At 35.8% G+C, this 21,771-nt stretch overlaps 1 protein-coding gene across 9 annotated transcripts in view; it reads right to left on the bottom strand.

Moving 5' to 3' along the window:
* Positions 1-21,771, bottom strand: part of EXOC6 (exocyst complex component 6) — an 89,007-nt gene that overhangs the window by 49,197 nt on the left and 18,039 nt on the right. For all 9 annotated transcript variants that reach the window (XM_027909266.1, XM_027909231.1, XM_027909236.1 and 6 more), the window contains exons 2-14: positions 19,133-19,304; positions 17,808-17,855; positions 17,604-17,694; positions 16,654-16,699; positions 9,924-10,128; positions 8,682-8,837; positions 7,969-8,037; positions 4,539-4,622; positions 4,404-4,450; positions 3,898-4,018; positions 1,944-2,015; positions 1,254-1,351; positions 52-157 (exon numbers count right to left, since the gene is read on the bottom strand). In XM_027909266.1, coding sequence (XP_027765067.1) covers positions 52-157; positions 1,254-1,351; positions 1,944-2,015; positions 3,898-4,018; positions 4,404-4,450; positions 4,539-4,622; positions 7,969-8,037; positions 8,682-8,837; positions 9,924-10,128; positions 16,654-16,699; positions 17,604-17,694; positions 17,808-17,855; positions 19,133-19,304 — 1,315 coding nt within the window. The remainder of the gene's footprint in view (positions 1-51; positions 158-1,253; positions 1,352-1,943; positions 2,016-3,897; positions 4,019-4,403; positions 4,451-4,538; positions 4,623-7,968; positions 8,038-8,681; positions 8,838-9,923; positions 10,129-16,653; positions 16,700-17,603; positions 17,695-17,807; positions 17,856-19,132; positions 19,305-21,771) is intronic.

Raw genomic sequence — 21,771 nt, 5'->3', positions numbered from 1 at the left:
TGTACTTAATTGGATTTCCACAAACTTGAATAACATAAAACTTCTCCTTACCTTATCAAGTTCTGGATCTTGAAAAGGAAATTTGCTTATAACTATTTTGTATTCCTCTTCATTTGCTACAGGAATAGGGCTGTAGTTGTCTGCTTCAAAAATATCCCTGGTGAATTAGCAAAGTGAAAAAAAAAAATTGGACATGGAATTTACAGTATTTTCTGGTAACAAAATATGTAAATGAACTTAAATTTTACTACTACACTTAGGTGTGCATCTTCAAAGAGTTTTAGGAATTTCACACATCCAAAATATTACTTTCAAAGTACCTCATATATGCTAATTCTTTACCAGGTTTCTAATCACAGAGAAAAACATACCTAGAAGTGTTTTAATAGGTGCATAATACAGCAAACGAACCTTAGATCAACTAGTCCACTCCAGAGTAAACCATAGTATAGTTATTAATTTTGGTAACCCACAGCTTCCTGCACTAAAGCTGATATTCAGAGTGTCTCACTTAGGCACCAGAGCTACATACAGCCAATGGAGATGATTCAGAACTCCACCAGGCCCATGGTATAGCATAGTTTGAGTGCCCTCTGGACTTCCCTCATAGTCAAATGACTATTAGAAGCACAGGGAGCTGGAGAATCGTAAGTCGTCAATTTAATGTTAAGGTTTTCTGTAATGCAGTGTAACATACTTTATGGTAAACAATTTATGCACATTTAGACATCACAGCCTATCAGCAAATAGGCTTTGGAGTACAGCCTCAGGCCAGTGTATTCCTGGGCTTAAAACTTAATCAAATGATTCCATGGAATAGGTGGAAACCAATGTGCATTAAGAAAACATGAAGACATACTGGCAATATCAGTAGTTTTCCAGGGAGATATGCATATCAGCTAACTGTAAACATTAAGACCAGATAAATTAGGAACCTAAAGCCCTATTGCAATAGCTTAGAATTATTAGGTTCCTAATGAAGAGAAACAGATGTCTCTCTCCTGTATGTTTCTGCAGTAACGTCCCTTTGGAGACCTTCCTCCTCCCCATTAACTACAGAAGCAGTACTTGATGTCTCTTTTCTTAAATATTAGTTACATGTGATGAATATCTCCATTCCACCCAAACTGAAATTCATATACAACACCTGAGTTAATAAATTCTTCCAGAATTGTAATTATGTCATAAAAACTTTAAGCTAGACAAAAACAATAGATGCAATGCAAAAGACACAATTCTTTTGGGACACTAACCTGAACAATCCAGACCACTTTTTAAGAAGCGTTTCATTGTATTGGTCTCTTATCTCAAATAAAAGATCAAATAGTCGGTTCACAGGAAAACCATAGCCCTGAGGTATAAAAATGAAGGGGGGATAATTCAAGATCTTATATACTCAACTCCTATCCCAGTACTTCAGGACTCTGAGATGAGACTTATTCAGTCTTGCCACTTCTATAAAACAAATTGTATTACTTTAAACACACCACTCTAAGTTTATATATTAAATGCTTATCAAATAATTTATCCTATGCACTCAGATATTTGCCCCATTTCTCTATGTCTGTTAAACATTGCAAGAACACTTGCCAGTGACATTCACCTGGTCTCTCATCTAAAGAGTTAATGATAACTGGAATGCTACTCTTGTTTAAGATGAGAAGTAAAGTATTTGTAAAAGACAAAAATGTACACAAATTACAAAACACTAATTTTGCACAGATATTAATAACTGATGCTAGCTGGATGGCCCAGAACGCACGCATTCAGTTTATAATACACAAAAGGAGGAACTAAGGCAAGAAATACATATATTTTTTAAACATTACTGTGTAATTTCAAGTTTGATTTGTATATATGATTCATGAAAACACAAACACTGCACTTAATCACATAAAATTTGACTACAGGAATTTCAGTTAAAATAGTAATACAGTATGTACCTGCAAAGTATCAGCAAATACTACAATGAGATTCTTCAGTTCCAGAACAAGATCAGGATCAGTGCAATATGACTGAAAGTGAAAAATTCTAATTTGGTTAAAAGGATTTAAAATATGACACATATGTTTTCAAAGAATAGTAGCACAGGGTAAATTCTCCAGCCTTAGTAAAAAAATAACTTAGACTCACTTGTCTTTACTTAGTCCAGCTACATAGAAGTATTTGTTAAATTTTCATATGAACTATAAAAGATGAGAAAAAGTAAACTAAAATATGAGATTCAATAAATATCAGTATGGTGTACTGAGACTGAAAATCAGCAAATTACATTTATTTCAGTGGAACACAAGCACACTTTGCTAAATAAGCATCAGAAAGGTTCCACAGGACATTCTCTTGACCACCAAGCCCAAGCCTAACTGATGCTAACTGTGTCACCTCAGTTTCCCAACTGTATTGGTAACACTCTATAAAATACTTTCTGAACAAGGTCAAATTTAAATTTGATAGTAAAAAGGTCAAGACACAGAGTTATTTACTAAATGACTGAAATTTGATTTTCAGAGGTGTCGAGTCGTTTAACTAAGGCTTTTGCCTCAGCTTCACAATTTGCAATACTGGATAAAGCAAAAAAATATTTCCATTAAAATAATTTGAAGCAGCATGAAAATAGTTTTGGTTAAAGATATATACACCTGTTTCATCTTTCTTGAAATTTTGCTCTTAGCATACTGTCTTACAGTAAGGGTTTGGTTTATTTATGTAAATATTAGTCTACAGTAGGATGATGTTAGAGAGATTTTGATAGAATTGGGTTTGATGGAAGTCACACATTTTGAGAAGAAATAGTGACGAAGTATGGGACAAGACTTCGAAGAGTGCTTTAGAGATGACATTACTTTTAACCCTTAAATTATCATATTCTTACATAGATGTATCAATCCACACACAGATAACTAACTAGCAAGGTATTTAGCTTTAAAAAATGCTGGATAAATATATCTCAATTTATTGCAATCCACTCAAAATTATTTAAAAATATGAGAACATCTCATGTACCACTGATCAGTAAAGGTCCTTAGATAAATATAGTTGCAACTTGAACTTTTCCCCCATTTTTCCTCAGTATAATTGAAATACCAAATTTTCCTTGAGTTAAAGATGAACTGCAATAAAAATAAAAAATAAGATTGCATAAAGGAGCTGCTTCTAAGCAAACATTAAAAAGGGAAAGATAATTTTTTTTTTCTGATAGTAAAAGTGATACCAATAGTAAACTCTGAAGCAATGTACTACCAGTCAGTCAGAGTGAACAATGTGTATTCCATTGTTTTTTCACAGAGGAATTAGAAATAGCTTGCAGCATCACTGCAGCTAAGGTAGAAGTAAAACTTTAGGAGACACACTTCGAATGTACTGAAATACTCAGCTGACAGAGTTTTTCTAATACCTTTACTTCAACATAAACATAACACTACTATAACATTGAAGAGAGAGCTCCGAGGGGTTTGCTGGTGGAGTTTATTTTGAAAACATTGCATTTGGAATGATAATTAGGAACTATTTCCTGGTGGTGCTTTCAGTGCTGAACTATTCAATCTGATCTAATGAAGAGGTCAGTTGAGACTAATGAGGAAGGATTGCAATAATAACAGCAGATTAACTCTGCATATTCTAAACTGCTGGACTAAGAGAAGGTTTGGAAGACCCAGTGAGTTGTAAATCAGTGGAGGATTATGCAAATAGCCCATGGCTGTGGATCACAGCCTGATACTGTGGGGAAAAACAAAAGCTTGGCAGGCTCCCTCCCAAATCTGAGCAATTTTTAATCACAAGAAAAATAAAACATGAGATAGGTGTCATTTTTCACTTTGTTGCTATCCCAGCTTTAAATACACAGAGCTCTGAAGTAAGAGGATTTAAATTGCAATACTGGTAAGACTTCTCACTTACTGAATGTGTTCTAAGAACAGCAATGATCTTGGAAAGGGCCATGTTCCAGAGTTCATCAGTATATGTTCTAGTTACCAATCCTTGGGTTACATGTAAAATGTGGTCTTCAACTACAAAGAAACTAAAACAAAACAATGCTTATATTATTCGGTTGTTTTCTAATATCAGAGCAACTTCTACTCTTCACACACAAGCATAGCCAAACCCTTCCCCGCTGGAGCAGTGACACTAGGGTAGGTTTGGTGTTCTGTTTTGCCCAGAATGAAGTTAAAATGTGAAAAAGTTTGTTTCATGCCATTTGGAGTCTAGGGATCTGGAGTGTCCTTGTAGGGCATCAGGCTGGTAGGATATGGATGCTCCTCCCCACTCAGATCCAGCAACAATCACCCGCATGATTTGTGTAGTAACTGAATCTCACAGAGGAAAGGTTTTAGACAATGAGAGAACAGAGTGAATAAAGCATCAACAGAGTAAAAGTGCAATAAATTTTTATTTATAAAACTTACCCTACAATTTGGCTGAAGTATCTTCTATAGCCTTCTACTGTTTCATGCTTTCAGTGAAAAAGGAAACAAGTTTAGAATACCACTAAGCATTAGCTACAACTTACATCAATGCAGAAAAAAACCAAAACTGATTACCATGCTTGACTGTGGCTGCAGAACTAATCGTGCTTGTTTCCTTCTTTGTTTTCTGTAGTAATTTTCAAATATTTCTCCATCACCCTAAAAAAAGAGTAAGAAATAGTTAAAACAAGAACATTGTCTCAGTACAAAAAAGACACTTCTTAATTTCAGGGTAGAATTCTCTTAAACTCAGCATATATATTGTATTTATTCCACATATAAACCTCCAGCTGTCAGCAGTGAAGTTTTGCGTGAATGAAATATGCAGAAATTACTTTTTTCTGTAAAGTAGCCAACAGCCTGTACTGTAAACAGAAATTTTGCTTGTGCCTACATTTTGTCAAGCAATATGAATTTTAAACAATATGTCTGTTTTTAAACTACAGCTTTCAGAGTATACTAATTTTTACAGATAAGGCATATTACCTATTACTCTACAACTGAAACTCATGGTCTCCTAAAATATTTCTGTAGGTTATTCAAGAAAGTAACTACATTGTTACAAAAATGTTTCTATGAATGTATGACACATCTGAACACTGCCTGCATTAGCTTTGCCTGAGAAAAAACACATATGAGTTTTATTGAATATTTGCTTATTCTCTTTGGATTTATGATGAGTGTGGACTTGGATTTTTCTCATATCATGTTCCTCAAAAATACAAAACCCTCTGTGCGTACAGATTATATTGTGAGGAATTCAAGAGACATCCTACTTATCTCATTAAGATGACCATTCAGTAGAAACCATTTGTCCATTTGAAATCAGTGCTATATTGACTCATCATCTACCTACTGAACCCAAAGTAATTTGTATGCAAGCAGAATAAAGCAGCTTAGCATTTTTAAGGTTTTTTTTTACTTTATGAGCCTATTATTTGGCCAGTGCTATTTAGAATTCCATTACTTGGTCTTCAAAAAAATCTCGAAATCAAATTATACTACTAAGCCAGCATTACTAACCCAACTCCTTTATAAGATATAGCAAAGAAAGCTTACATATATATCATAATGAATACTTCATCATATTTAGAAATACTGCTAACCTATGAAAATCTCAAAGTAACAGAGAGACTTAGCTTAAAAAAAAAAAAAATCCACTTGAAACAAAGATGCAAATCTATTCGAACACTGTTTGTTGCAGCAGAGCTTTACACAGTGTGCTCGAATTCATACAAACACATACTGATCAGACATACTAATCATTCATCTCCAGCCCAGATATTTAATGCAGTTGTCAGATTGCTGACTTCTACTGCCAGTGCCAAATCTCTGCCCAGTCCTGACACAAGCTTCTCAAGTGAAAAGAGTAGCTGCTCTTCTCAAATCCACAGCACAAGTGGAGATGTAAAATATCTTACGATTATTTATAGACCATGCTATACTGTGCAGTCAAGATCAACAATTCAGGGATAACAACTGTCTGAAACAGATGTGCTAAAGCAATCAGCAGAATATAGTAACAACTCTGATGATTCACTCACTGAATAAGCAAAGCCTAGGCAAGATAAAATATGCCAAAGCAAAGCATCTGGTTTGCCCAGTTTCCAGAAATTCATGAGTTTATATCAACAAAAACAATAAATCAGTTCATGTTTGGTTATAAATTCTAGGAATATTGCTAATATATCAAGTGCTGTTTCACTAAAAGGTAACATTACACACCTCAGAGATAAGGGTATTTTCACCAGAATTTAAATATAGAGCACCTCACAAAATACAGGGGGTAAAAAAAGATCTTTACGTATATTGCTCAGAAGTCTCTAGTCTAAAGGAAAGTTACTTGTCAATAAATATAGTCTATGTTTGGTATGTATTTATCTTGTCATCACCAGGTTGGAATTCCAAGCTATGTAGTATTCTGAGGTATAAAAAAATTGTGCTTTCTTCTTCAGTTTGAAGAAGCAGAGTGAAAAACTTCTGTCCTCCACAAAAATAGAATATTTTCTACAATTTTGTAGCAGAGACAGGATTCATTAAAAACATAACATTTGCTGCGAGGTAAGTCCTTGTTATAGAAATGTAATGAACAGCCATCTGGTATCCAACTCCCCTCCTCTGCTGTCATCATTAAGTTCTCAAAACTCAAAAGGGATGGTTTGAAACACGAGATAAATGAGAAGAACTCCAAGAGGTGGTTAATGCACAACTAATTAGATGATGTTAGCAGGAAATCCAGAAGCCCTGTCCTGAAGATAGCAACAACCCTTTCTGATGTCAGAGAGAATTCCAACTTGTTTTCTGTCTCTCATGAATTTGGAACGTGGTGAAGTTTTTGAGCAAACCGAAAAAGCATATCCTTGGATCAAGGATCCAACATCGGGGTCCTTGTCAAAGTGAAAAACATAATTACATATCACTTTGAAATGTCATCTATCAATTTTATTTTCTGTTCCTTTATTATACGAAAGAAAATAAGCAGATGTCACTGGTATGTTTAAAGTTACACATTTTCTTTTATATGTTATTTCACACTTTGTTTTCTGTAAAAAGAAACAGTCCACTCTTTCAATAGCTCTGGCAGCCTGTCTTTCTGTCCCTCCTGATCTTTCATTGAGATGAATAATTACTGACAGTTTTGTTTGGATTCCTTCCTTAAAAAAAAAAAAAACAACACAAAAACAAACAAACAAACAAAAAAAAAACCAACAGTGAAATAACATTTTAAACAGTATTTCAATATGCAAGCTTTCATGTAACACAGCTTCAAGGATTCCATAAAAAGAAGATAACCCAACCAGAATGCTTGAAACTTCATCCAGTTGAGACTGTAGGATTAGCAATACTTACAGGTACATCGATCTACATGTCACTGATACTTATATTCTATGAGAAATATGACTTCAAAAGTAATTGAGACATGGGAAAGATGACAAAATAACAAATAATTTCATAGTATGTTTCCCAAAAAAAGTTTTCATCCTTGTTAGCTTGTGCACTGAATCTCTTTTACAGAAGCTAAAACAGGCTATTGTGTCTCTGTCATTGAATCCTATTTAGTCTGCCTGAGCACACTGTCAGATTCCCCAGATTTTTTCCTATTTTTCTCTACTGTTATGATTCCACACCATTCAGAATTAATTTTGCTATGTTTTGTAATATTGATACAAACATTTGAGTAACACGGAACACTTGCAGGAACTGCAAAAGTGCCAATACCAATACTGAGGTAAACATGTACATTTTACATATATACTTAAAAACATCTAGGTAATTAATGTCTTACTGTGTCTTTATTATGCATATGAGAAAACATGGAGTCATGGCTGTGTACCCTACTCTACCCATCTCAGCTGGTACATCCAGAACCACTAATTCTAGAAGCAATATGTTTGCCTGTTTGGGAACTATTGAGAGTGTGAAAAATGTGACAATTAATATTAATTTCAAACTTAAATATCTTACAAAAATTTAAATATCCTTTTGAGGTGACCTTAATACATACCAAAACTGAGTAGATGTGCAAACACCTATAGACTGGAGAAAAGTCAACAAGATCTTGGGCAGTCAGAATCTGAAGAAAGAAAGGAAAAATAAGAGTACATAAAACATAAAAAGCATATAATTTGCAAACTGTGATATACTGCCAACAGAACTTGCCTATGTAAGGAGGACTCAAAAATGGATGGTTTCTATCACAAAACAATAAATCAATTGCTTGAATCTCTCCTCCCTTTGTACCGCAAGTACTGTATTTTCTTTATGCAATAAATAAAGGAGCCACCAGACTCTTTACTCTGTTTCAAAGCATCAGATTTAAAGATCTAAATACTTGCTCTTTCATTCATTTTAGGAATACTGAGTATTTGATGGATGAAAAAGTTCTAACCCAAGCTGAGGTCCTCAACACCAAAAGGTTGGCTTTAGCAATAGCAGAATATTCCAGTGGGTCACATACCATTTACAGTGGGCAGGTAATGAATAAGGTCAATTGCAACTGAATTCCAGAATAATTGCAAGTTCTGTCGAACTGAATGTCCTCAAACATGATGCTAAAGCTAGCATTAATAAAAACAATATTTTGGCCCTATTTTTTCACCCTTAACTGCTGCTGTGGACTGGTGTCCCTTGAAGGTGTTCTGCGATTCTTCATAACTAACAATTACCACGGACAGACAGGGTACTGCAAGTTTTGTTCAATATTTAGAACAAAGTTACCTCTTCTTCATGTTCATCATCATCTTCAAATGTTCGCTTCAACGTCATTTCATTCTTGGATTCTGAAATTCTGCTTCTACCTAAATGCATATTCCGACCATAGTTTACATTATTCTGCTTCTGAAGAGTGGTACTAAAGGCTTTCTGTTGCTGTGCCTGTTTTAAAAGTAGAATCAATAAGGAGGGATATAATTCAAATTTCATCACTGATGAGTATATGCTAGGACATGAAAAACAGGTGGTGCCACCAAATACACACCAGTATAACTGCAAGATCCATGCCCTCAGCCTACACCAATCATTTCGCTTTTAATCATTTTGGGATGATAAATGATTTCAACAGTGAATTCTGCATAGTTTTTCTTTAATCTCCAGAATATAATTTTAAAGGCAGAAAAAATAATATAAGCAATTTGTAATTTTCCTGATCATAAATTGCAAACAGAGAATCAAAATTTATATGAAGTACAGTTATCACGGATTTTCCAACTATTTGTTTTCTGTCTTCAGTTAAGTCTAAGTGAGCAGTCGGATGCAGAACACAAAGGCACTATACTGTCCTCACTATTGAAAGAAATGCAACAAGGTAACACAGCACAATCTTGCAATTAAGTTTCATTTATAATAATCAATGCGGCATTCTACAGGAACCCTAGATGACAAAACAGCAACTCAACCTGAATTCTCTCCAATAAGAAGCCAAATGAAAACTTTATTTGCTCTGAATAATTTTAGAAGTATTAACTGCTTTAAAGCTTGCCCAGTACCAGTGCTTTAAAGAGGCAGATTATTTTTTGATGGAATATGCAAGGCCTCCAGCTGACTCAGTCTCCTCCTGGCTTTACCTCAGTCTTCTGTATTAGTAGCATTTTAGAGAGAACTAGGCAGGTATCTCAACACTTCTTTTAGTCCAATTCATCTTTGCCATCTGGCCAGAAAGGCTGCTCTTTGTTTTGGTGCAGTAGCTGCTGAGCTACAGATTGTCAAGGAGTTGACTACTCAAAGTATTTCACAGTATTTTTGAAACTTGAGATATACAGCATTTCTTCCTCCTTTCCCAGGGAGGAAACTACTTTATGTCTAGGACACAGATAGAAACCACACAAGATGTTAGCAAGCTCTCCATCTTTACTCAGAAGTTTATGTGATACCTATAATCCTCGGGCAAATCCTTTGGGCTAATTCAGCACTGAAATTTTCACTGAACAACAAGACTGAAACCATCCTGTTAAGTCAGCTTACCTGTTTCATGGCAGTCTCCCCAATTCTGTCAGAATGCTTTCGAATACTTTCTAAGAAATCTTTTAGATCTGACATGGATATTTCTTTTATTTCTTCACGTAGTTTTGGAAGATTTTCTATCATTATCTGGCAAAAGCGATATTGGCTAACTCTAGGAAGATACAGATTTTCAAGTTGTTCCATTGTTTTTAAAGCAGAATAGTATCTATAAAGAGATTAAAATAAAATTATTTAGCTTATAAAAATTTAATAAAATATTTTAAATCAAATATAGGATATCAATATCACACATGCAATCGATGAAATTACTCTGTTATTAGAAAAATTAAGACTCAAAAGGTCATCCATATAATGCTTTAGTTTGGAAATAAAACAGTGAACTGCCAGAGTGACTCAGTCAAGTAAAAATTTTAAGTAGGTTCCTATGGTATTAGCTGTTCTGGTCAACAAAGTCTCAACACCACATGGAGCATCTCGCAGAATGGAGACACTGAAGTCATAACTTTTATCTCCCCTTCTAGATTGAATTGATTAGGGGGTTTTATTAATTTGATTTTTTTTTCTGAAACACAAATTGCCAATCACCAAACACTGCAGTATCAAACAATGAGAAAAATCTTGAAAAAGCATGTCTGTATGTATCTGCCCTCTTTAGGTATATATGAACATGTACACACCTACACTCACCCTCTTTCCACCATCCTTAGCCAGAAAACACACATATACATGAGCAAACACTTTCAAACTGAAATACAGTTCAAGTTGCTGACTTCCTTCAGTAGACAAGCACTAATTCCTAATACTAGAGTCATGACTTCTTGTTCAATTCTGAAATTCACACAATGTTTTGAATTTTCTCAATCAAGGCATTACTAAGCTAACAACTCAGCATAGCTGGAGGATGGGAAAAATCTTCTCTTTTATTCCAGAACAGAACTGCTTTCAGAAGACTGCAAATAAAGAGATTTCAAGTGTAAATTAGGAGCTTTAGTTTATTATATACTTGGTTTATATAAAATATACATAAGGTGGCAGGAATGTTGCACATAAGAAAAGGTCTGGGGGGTTTATGTGCGTGGTTTTTGTTTTGTTTTAAATAGCAAATTACCAAGAGTGCCACATGGTGAGACTTCTGGGGAATAAAACCATAATAGCATCAAAATCGTATAAAAGGTTTTTATTTAAATTATACGGATCAGCTTATCAGAACACTGTTAGTTCATCTGGAAGGTTTTTGACTGTTGTCTCTAAGATCAGAATTAACATAATCCATTTTAAATCCATTCTAGAGTCCCTTACTAATTATACATATATTGAGCTCAGGACTTTGCTCTTTTAACATCTGTTCTGATAAAGCATCGAAGTCTTATTAATTTGAAGGTCATCTGCAGGTCAGGTTTTAAACTAAAAAGTTTTGCAAATAATTTCACAGAATTATGTATTTGGATATTTTGATTTTAAAACATTCCACAGATTTAATTCAATTTTGAAAATTTTGGCAACAATATTATTAGTTCCTACCCCATACTATCAATCATACAAGGTAAAGAGTGACCACTTGACTATAAATGAGTCAAAGAAGTATCTTCAAAGTTATTTTTTAATATAAATATAGTATTCTTCTGTCTATGCTTTTGAGCTAACCTTGTAAGAATATGCTCCCCAATGCAAAATATATGATGTAAGCTTTAAAATTGAAGACACAAGTTTGAAACACCAATAGAAGTCATATGATAAGACTGTGCAGAACTTATCCATCTCATCATCAGAACCAGAAAACTGTAGGATGGACTTTTCTGATATCTCCAAACTATAAAAATGGAGCCTTCTAAAACTAGCAAGAACAAGGACTGGAAAGAAAAACAAAGCACACAAAAATAAATCAAATACCCACAACAAACAAAAACCTTCCCTCAAAGATCAATATTAGTGTTTCACATCATCTTATTCTTTACAAAATGTCCCAGGCACAAAGTAGTCAGGTCTGTATAGAATTTGAAACATCAACACACAAAAAAGCCAAAAGTACAAGAAAATTACCATTACTTTAGTGTACACAAAGTATTCATTTATGATTTAAACGATAGAGAGAACTTTTAAGATTTGTATCAGCAGAGTGTCTTTGGAGGTAGTTAAGAGAAACAGCATAACTTGCTAAAAAAGCCCCATCAAGTTAAACTACGGTGCCCAAGAAGTTACACAGAATAAGAGCAAGAAGAACTCAAAGACTGAATTTTACTGAGAATAATTTATTTGTCTACAAGTCTATAGAGTAAAGAAATGTGCAGTTATATCCCAAAATTTCCTGCTTAAAAAAACAGAGACAAAATTCTTGTTTTATTTTAAGTAAGGAAACAAACTTAGTTTGAAAAAAAACCAGTAGCGTTCTCCAACTTTTGTGCTTCTCTTAGAGGCAAATACTGTATATTCCTGCTTACTACATTTCCATTGAGTAAATACAAAAAAATTTTCTAACAAACATATTTGGTAAAAGAGAGTTCCTTGGAATTTTTCAGTAATACTACAGAAAAGTCACACTAACAGAGATCCTGAAGATGATACATTGAAATTGCAATTGAAATCTTTTTACCACAGGAACAAGTATTTATTTTGTTTCTAAATCTAGCTGCCTTAACAACTCTAAACCTAATTTTTAAATTTCTCCAGCATACCAATTTTATGTTTCCCCAAAAGAACCATGAACTGAGATCAAAACACTACTAACTCTGAAACTTCTGTAAAGTGAATCAGAAGTTCAATATTTCTGCAAATCAGATATGAGTTGCTGTGTGAAAAAAACCCCAAAGATCTGTGGAATATCTTTTTTGTCACTAATCATGTGGTAAGAAATTTTTAAAAGAACAGAAATTATTGAACTAATAAAGGTTGAGACTGGTGACAAAGAAAGTAGCTGACAGTTCAGTAGCAAATACATATTTTGATGGGTTTTTTTGCCAGATCCATGGTACCTCTGGGAAGTATTGATTTGCAGCTGGTAAAAGCCAGTGCTTCATTTTGACATGGTTCCAACACACAAAGAAACCAAATTACCATGGTTTTATCTGTTCTGATATCTTTCCAAAGAAACCAAATTACATGAAATATGAAGTTCTCATATTTGCATCCTTTATGTCGTAAGGTTTATTTGAACGCTTGGAAGGTTTACACAGAGAAAGGTTGCATAACTGCCTCAGTGAGATTCAGTAACCTAAATAACTAATCAACTTTGTCTTTCCCACAGTTTGGAAGAAAGCTTATAGTAAGGTCAAAAAAACAAATCCAAGTCTTTCAGGGCAAAAAGCTCACTCAGAAAATTATACTCATTCTTTAGTCTGTGCCACAGTAGATTTGAAAAGATTCTGCAACTACCTTAGCAGAATGACTTATTTTTTTGTTGTTGTATGATGGGTTTGGGCTTTTTGGAATACTGTGGAAAAAGACTTGCAAAAACACCACTTCTAACAATTCCCACACTTCAACCGCAATCACTTGAAACAGCTGGGAACTTTCTCCCAAGACACACAACAAAATCCAAACGCTAAGGCCATGGTAACAGAGCTGTGTGAAATGTGGAATGATCTTATCTGTGACTTAAAATTAGAGATCAAGGTAGTTCAGCCTCAGTGCATAGCCCCCACTAGGCGGTTTGGAGAGCAGTGAAGAAACCACATCCCTCCTTTGTGTTTCCTCAGTTAAGACTTTAAACCCTCCATAGCTCTTTCCAGTCAACTGTGCCTGTTTAGAGCAGATTCTGCAGTTACTTCCTCTCACAACTACAGTTCTTGTCAACTTGTGTTATCCATGGCTCAGGAGACAGATAAATAGGATACAGAGCCTTTCACCTCTAGGTCATCAGTTCAAACATAACCCATGTTGGTAAGGACTAAAAGTTGCTACCAATAGATGGCTTTTTGGACTCCTCTGTAAACCTCCATTCCTTCTGCACGAACCAGTGTGTATTCGAGACCCAAAATCCTACACTGTCTTAAAAGAGGTCTGCCATGGAGAAAAGGAAACGAAAATCTAAATTTTATCCTATAACAGCTATCCCCCAAACATACCTAACATCCATACTTTTGCCTTCCCCTCCTTTAAGCATTAGAATTGCGAATTTTATTCATGGCACAAGACTGTAAGACAATGGAATAATGAAAACATACTCTAAAAGGCTGAAAGCAGAGAAAGTCAAGATGTCTTTTTATAAAAAAGACCAACGAAACCTTTGCTGCATTAATAAACCTATCTTTCCCTAAAACAAACATTCCTCATTGCTTTGTTATGATAGAGATTGTGAATGCTCCTCTCTCTGACTCTTCTAGGAAAGATTCACTGCAAAACTTAGGAAGATCAGTTTTGAAATTCTTTGAATGTACACACATCAGCTGCCAGGTCTTTGCATTGGCACTATGGATGTCCTTGCTATTGCTCCATCTCTAAGTACTGATAAAGGCCAGGATACATGCACACTTCAGATTTGTTGCCTGCTGAGCCACAAAGAAATTACCATTTGAACTACCTGCAAGCTCCACGGGATAGCCACCTGTAGGCTGTATTAGAGGGAATTGTAAGTCACAGGCAAAGTAGTAACTGTAGCACAGCTAATGAAAGAGTTATTTGAGCTGGAGCAGTAGCCTGCAGCAGAGTCTAAGCCTTCTGCACTCCATGTGATTTCAAGGTATGGTACATCAAAGCTATGGAATCTCCCCTCTCCCTTAGATCTTTTTATGGTATGACAATGACATGTCCAAACCCCTCAATTCAGGAGTCCTTTGACTTTTAAGACTTCCTGTCTGGCAACTCCTGACACAGGAAAATTATCAGATCCGAGTATCTTAAAAAATAGAAATTTAGTTCTAGACTTAAAGAGTACCGATGGTTTCTCAGAAAGCACATCAACCATCAGTGGACTCTACAAAACCACTCACAACTATGGAGTAAAATGCCAAAAAGCCATCTGCAATTTTATCTCACCTAAGTGATCTTTACATGATAAGATTAGGAACTATTACTTCCCTTGGTATTCTAAAACCAGGATCCTGCTTGCCTTGCCTGACAGAGCACAGGAAGGGCAGAAGGCAGGCCTTGATCCCAGTTCCAATATTTTCAGCACACTAAATGTAGCACAGAAGACCTTGCAAAGGGAAGCAGTGGAATTCAGACAGCACACTGTTCAGTCTGTTCTCTGACTGGAGTAGCAAGGGCACTGGACTGTTCATATCTTTCTGCCAGCTACTCTAAGCAGATGACAAACCAGTCTCCTGTTCAGAGGAAACAGTGTATAGTAGTCAAGCTGATGAGATCTACCACGCTGCTTTACATACAAGTTTTAATTGTTGTAAGGGACAGCATAGTGCCATAGCTACTAGGTTGTTCTTAAACCTCTTATATTTCTACAGAAGACCTCCCAGACAGCAAACACGCACAGGTATCACTTAGCACATATATCACTGTCAAAGATGCACCAGATTTGCTGCAATATTTGATGATTGATGTGATGTGTACAGCTGATCTGAAGCATTTAGGACATGTCTGCACACAGGCTTTAGAGCTGATCTGCTCACACAGTGGCCACTGCTGAGGGTTTTCAGATGTTCAGTGATATGGTAGCAGGTATAGGCTACTCAGAAACAGAAATACAGACAAACAGTCCAAAAGCAAATCTATATTACATAGCAGCCCTGCAGACAACTGACTATGCATAGCTAGTTCCAAGTGGAAACAGTCTGCTCCAGACAGACTTGTTAGCAGGAGCTCACTGCAGTGGTGCCAAGCGCACAAAGGGGCACTGACAACAATCCCGAATGCAGAAAGGGAAGGCACAGAGCAATCAGTGCAACTGAGGCACAACGAAAAGCAGACAGGGATGATACAGAATCAGACAATGATGCCAGAGGAATCATGAAGAAGAAAACAGCAGCAATGGTATTCCTGGGGTGGGTGTGTGAGGTGCAGCAGCCCCAGTGGGACTGGATGACAGCTAAAGCAGGGGGCAGGGGCAGCCAAGCTGCCATGGAGAAAGAACTCGGGATACTGGGGCTACAGCAGCAGTGAGTGGCTCTCCGAGAAGATGAAAAGAGAAGACACAATAGGGAGGAACAGCTGGTCGTGTACCAGTTATAAACCATTATTCTAGAAATTAATTTTTAATTATGGTTTTAATTTTTTTAACAATTCAATTTGTTATGAAGGAAAAAACTCCAAACCAAAACACACTTTCTTCACTTCATTCTCATAGTCCCATTTACACAAAAGATGAGCACAGAGATATCAGATAGGTCTAAAGAAAGGTATATGGAGTGAAATGTCCTTTCTTCTTGGATTATGAGTTTATTTAAATATATCATGATAAATTAATCAGATATTAATGGACTCTGAAAGCTCTTCAGTTCCTAAGGACCTTACTTTCCTTTATTCTTAAACTGCTTTGAGTAATACAACCCCATAAACTCTACTTCTCATTTTATAATCATAATTTTCATTACATGTCATACCTGTTTAAGGAAACATTATTTTTCACGGCAATCACTAAGGTCCTAGAAGTTCTTTATATTTAATATATTATTTGTTCCCTTGCAGAGACATTCTTGAAACACAGACAAGGTATTATGAAAAGAAGACTACACATACCAAGCTACAGGACTTAGAATACTTACTTGTCTACATTGGTGTTTGCTATTCTATCTACTGACAAATGCTATTTTTTTTTCCTCGCAGAAATATGGTCACTCACCTTTTTACATTCATCTGTTCTTTTAGTTTGCTGTACATTTCCAGCACTGCATAAAAACAAGCAGATTAACTCATGAATCTTACCATGGCTTTAGTTAATAAAAGATGAAAACATATATTGTAAAGGACTAAATGAGAAATAGAAAATAATATGCTAAATTTACCTTATTTAATTCCTACTGTAACACAAATGTGATAAAACTAGCAAAAGATACGCTAGAATGCAGCTAAGAAAGAAAAAGCCCCTGAAACTCTTAACAGCTTTTAAATCAAAAAGAATTGATTGAGCAAAAGAGTCAACACTAAATACATCAAGCAGAGTCATTCACTTACTACATACCATAACCTTATCTGCATTACCAGCCCATGACCTGTCTCCATAAAAAGGCAACAGTACCACCTACTGTACTCGTAACAGGTCAACATCAAGACTTTACAAAGGAAAACTGCTTTATGCTAATATCACAAACAGGATAAAACCCTTACTGAGCTGAATGCAATCTCACAGTATTACCTTCCGAAATATTTAAACCCCTTATTTTTATTTAAAAAAAACCTGCAGTGACATAGAACTAAAAGTACAATGTTGAATGTGCACCATTAGTATTTTCCCCAGTATTCAAACACTAAAAGCCACCCTCTTAAGCAACAAATTCATTGTTCATCATATTAAAAATATCAGTACATTTAACGCTGTATGTGGCTACATTGTTTGCAGTATTTAAATCTGTCTCACTGTCTTCTCACAGCATCGTAACTGCCCTATGTCAAATACTGTAAAAGACAAGGAACTTACACATGATGTCACTTACTGAGATCTTTTAAAAACCTATTATTTTTTCCATTAAACTGGATGTTACAGGACTACAACTTAAAAAAATAAAATTCTTTTCCATTTGGCTATGGTGACTTCATTTAATTTCCCATCATATTTAGCTATTGGTCACTCACCTGGAAGACACAACTGTAGTTTTTCCACAACTGTTGTAATATTCCGCTGTTGAACTCTACATCGGATGATTTCCTCTGTTTGGGCTATCACCTTAAAGGGATTTTTTTTTTTTTTAAGAAAGAAAATCACACTTAAACTATGCAAACAAATTTATTTTGCTACAAATATTCATAATGGCCATATAGGAAGCACCATTTTCTCACCTCTTTCCCAGCATCCTGAAGCCTTCGGTTGGTATCAGTAACTTGGACCTTAAAAATAATTTCACCTTTGTTAGACAAATATGCATATATTGCCCTGATGTGACTGCTCACCCTTGTAATCAGATCATGCTTCCTGAGAAACTTAGAACAAAGAAATGCAAATTCAAATTAACTCTACAGCTTGAACTTGAACTTTTGATCGCAAAGGGCTTTTGTTAACTTCAATTACTTATGACAGTTCTTTCTAACAGATTCTGTGGCAAACTTCTCAAATTTACTTGGGATTTTTGAACTTTCCTTGTTTCTGTAGGTCTGTCAAACAATTCAAATCATTGACCCAATTGACCACTGGTCCCTTTTTGATAACCTCAATGAGCTCTATGGGCCATTCATTGTCTGTAAGAAATGGTGATTGCATTTTATGGTAATTAAACATTCATACTTTGCTGAATGCAAACACTGGGTGGTTGATTAACATCAAACGTGGAAATCTCCAAACCACAGCAACATTTTAATGCTGCAGGTGCAGGCAAAGCTCAACCTCAGATTTTCCCACATAGTAAGTGACTCATTAGGTCATCATAATAAGGAAGCACATTCTAGTTTATTAAAAATCTCATTAATTTCTGAACAAAGATGCTCAATGACCTCATTGATGCTGTATTTGGTCTCTTGTTATCTGAATATCCTTTATATAATGCTCTTCTAATCATAACCTCTGATGAACTATGCTCATTCTGTCTGGTGTGCATATTTTGCTCTCAAAAGTGTAAAGAGAGCTAAAAGGGACATAATTCACTATTCTGCATTCTGATCTGGGAGTAAATCTTGGTTCTCATATCTCATGAAAACTACCAACATCACTAACTCTCCTGCTCATTACAAAGTAAAGAACATTTTTTAATGCATAATTGCAGTAGTTTTATTTTTCTAATAAAGATTTTAAATTTTTCTGAGGTCAGACACAGAAATGCAAAAATAGAGAAAGACCTATTTAAGAAATACTGCAGTTATTGTTTATTATACTTTACCTTCTGAGAAAGCCTTTAAAAAGGGTAAAATAATTTTTGTAGCATTTTGTGAAAACATACATTAAAAAATATCAGAATTAGATCTAATTAAGTATTTAGCTTTGTAAATGTAAATTACTGTATCAGGCAACAGAGCTCGAATCACAAATCCTATTCAATCCGCTTTTATAAAATTGCTGCAAACATCAGAGTGTAAGTGATAATCACTAATTTATTCTCCAGTAGAAGAGTCCAGTTCCTTCTTTGAAATTCAAAGACAATGATAAATGAAACTCTGAAAAACTAGTTCCTTACCTTTAATTTTTCTGCATCAGCCCTAACTTTAAGAAGTTCTGTAATCGCATCCACAAAGCCCTGATGGTGAAAATTGCACATCTTTTCTATCTCCCTGTCATGGTTACGTATGCAGGCATCAAGTTTTTCCATAAACTTCTGATGTGCATTTGGTTGGTCATCATACACAGACCTATTAAATACAAATAAGAAAATCAAAAGTTACTTTTCCCCCAGTTGAAAACAGTACGCAATGATCTTTATTGAAATCTCTCTCCCTTAAAAAGAAAATAAAAGCAAGCAAACTTGATGTTAGAGTGGCATCATTTGGTGGATCCACTCCACCAAAATCAGCATTAAAAGAAAGAGATGGCGCAAAACCGAGATCTGAACCCAGCCCTTATGGCATTAATCCAGGTGCTTAACCAGTTACATCATGGTTGACCTGAGCCTCACTGCTCTGTTATTTATGCCCTAATGCTCAAATATGGGTACAAAGGAATCAGTTTCTCCGACCACCTCAAATAGCATGGATCGCTTTTCCATCAAATTCCACTCTTTGCTAAATATAAAGAAGTGCAAACATACAAATTTGCTTTTCTGGTATTCCTAACACCAGAGTTATCCAACTAAATCAGGGTCGGGTGCTTCCAGCCAGAATGACCGGAGCAGCCGGACCCCTGGCAGAAGGCAATCCCCAGGGCTCCCTGTCTCCGCCTGCCCACATCCAGCAGCTCCCAGAGCAAAACTGTAACACACACACGCCTCGGGTTGCTGCCTCAATACGATCTTGCGGTCAGAAAGGGCTAGAACCAGGTCTTTTGGCTTATTTTACTAATTGTTTGAATAGTACACTTAAAAACCTCACACACAAAACACGACTCCTGGAGAAATGACTGGTGTAGCTCATTGAGCAGTGTCACAAAATAGAAACCTGTGTGGAAGAACACCCAAGCATGGGAGTGAGCAAAGGAGGCAGAGGGGAATTTAAAACTTTAGACTTTAAACGAGGAAGCAAGAAAAGAAGTATTACATAGAACTGTACTGGAATCCAAAAGTCTGAAGTCTCCCAGAAAATGCAAGGCACAGATTGTTTCAAAAATTGATGAATAATTTGATATAGCAACAACAGTAAAGACATACAATTTTTGAAGTAGCTTTTTAGATAGAATGGGAGCAATACAAGGGTGATACAGTCACACATACACAAACATGTTTGTACCTACAAATTAGGACTGTTAAAATATAAAAGCGATCAAAAGTCTAAAAATTGCTCTTTTTTTCTCCCATATTCTCCTTTTATAATTTCAACGTTTTCTCCAGAAATTTATAAGAAGCTTTCTTAAAATTAAAAGATTATATTTTTTAAAAAACTTTAAAAAATCTTAAGATGGGGTAAAAAGGCTGCAGTTCCAATGGTCTCAGTGTTGCCTGTACAAGTACAGTCTCACATTCAAGATTCAGGCAACAGTGAATCAAAGCCTCCAAAATTCTTGAGCAGTAAGAAAGTACTCCCTTCCAATCTTCTTGGAGAAGTATGATTTCCCATACTCTTCAAGATCCTCTTTTCTAACCAGACATCTGGGCTCTGCCAAGATCTGGGGTCATCACCAACATATTCAACAAACCTATAGCTGAGCGTCTGACAAGAATTTGACCTTTCAGTGAAGAAAAGGGTGTAGAAGAGATTGAAATTACTTGTAACTATATTCTTCCTACTTTTTGAGTTTCTTTTTACCTTGTACAAAATACTCAAGCTACTGAGCTCTGAGAATTGAGAAAGGCAATATGAGAAAGGAAGTAAGCTGATTCCTTACAGTCTGCTTGTAATTGCTATTTTGCCTGGGAAAAATCTATGCAATAAAATATTCCTAGAACACCCCCTTTTCCTTACGATAAGAAAATGAGGCTATGGTACTGAAGGCAGGTTCTTTCCTCCAAAGGGCACCAGGAGAAAAATAGGATTGTTGACCTATGAGGTAGTTTACCCCTCACCATTTCCACCACCACAGTTGGAAACGACAGCTGGAAGAGGCAAAGGTGTGCCCATCAGTCCCTCCTCCTGAGGTTCCTGTCAGACTGCCTGAAAGGGACCCCTCTCTGCCCAGTGGGAAATACCTGCACCCAGAACCTGGTGCCGGCTGGAGGAGAAGCAGCATCCTAGCACAGGAGGAAAGAAAGGTGCAAGGCACAAGCAGCACTGAGTGAACTCTCATTCCTAATGTTCTGCTTCTGAACGCACAGGGGCAGCATGGAGACTGTATCACTGTCACCTGTAAAGAAAGGGGGAAGGAAGGAGAAGAAGGTTCAACAACTGGTGTTTTAGTGCTCCAAATTACACAGAAGACGCTGGTTACATGACTGCTGTTCTGCCTCCATAAGAAAAAGGTCAGAGATGTTGGAACCTACAGGGTGGGCATAAAGGGACACACACTTGTCTCCAGAGTTTCTGGAGAAAAAAAAAGTTTAGGAGGACCAGACAGTGCCTTCACAGATATCAGGAACACATGAGCCTCCTCTGAATGGACTGGACTCACCATCTATACAGTACTCTATGCTAAAGCAAAAAAAACCCAAAACAAACCACCCCGCCGCCAAAAAAAAAAAAAAAAAAAAAAAAAAAAAAAAAAAAAAAAAAAAAAAAAAAAAAAAAAAAAAAA

The sequence above is a fragment of the Empidonax traillii genome, unplaced genomic scaffold (genome assembly GCF_003031625.1).
Source record: "Empidonax traillii isolate 1590-97213 ecotype Southwest subspecies unplaced genomic scaffold, ASM303162v1 scaffold27:size3997909, whole genome shotgun sequence".
NCBI lineage: Eukaryota > Metazoa > Chordata > Aves > Passeriformes > Tyrannidae > Empidonax > Empidonax traillii.
This window is presented reverse-complemented; position numbering and strand designations above follow the sequence as displayed.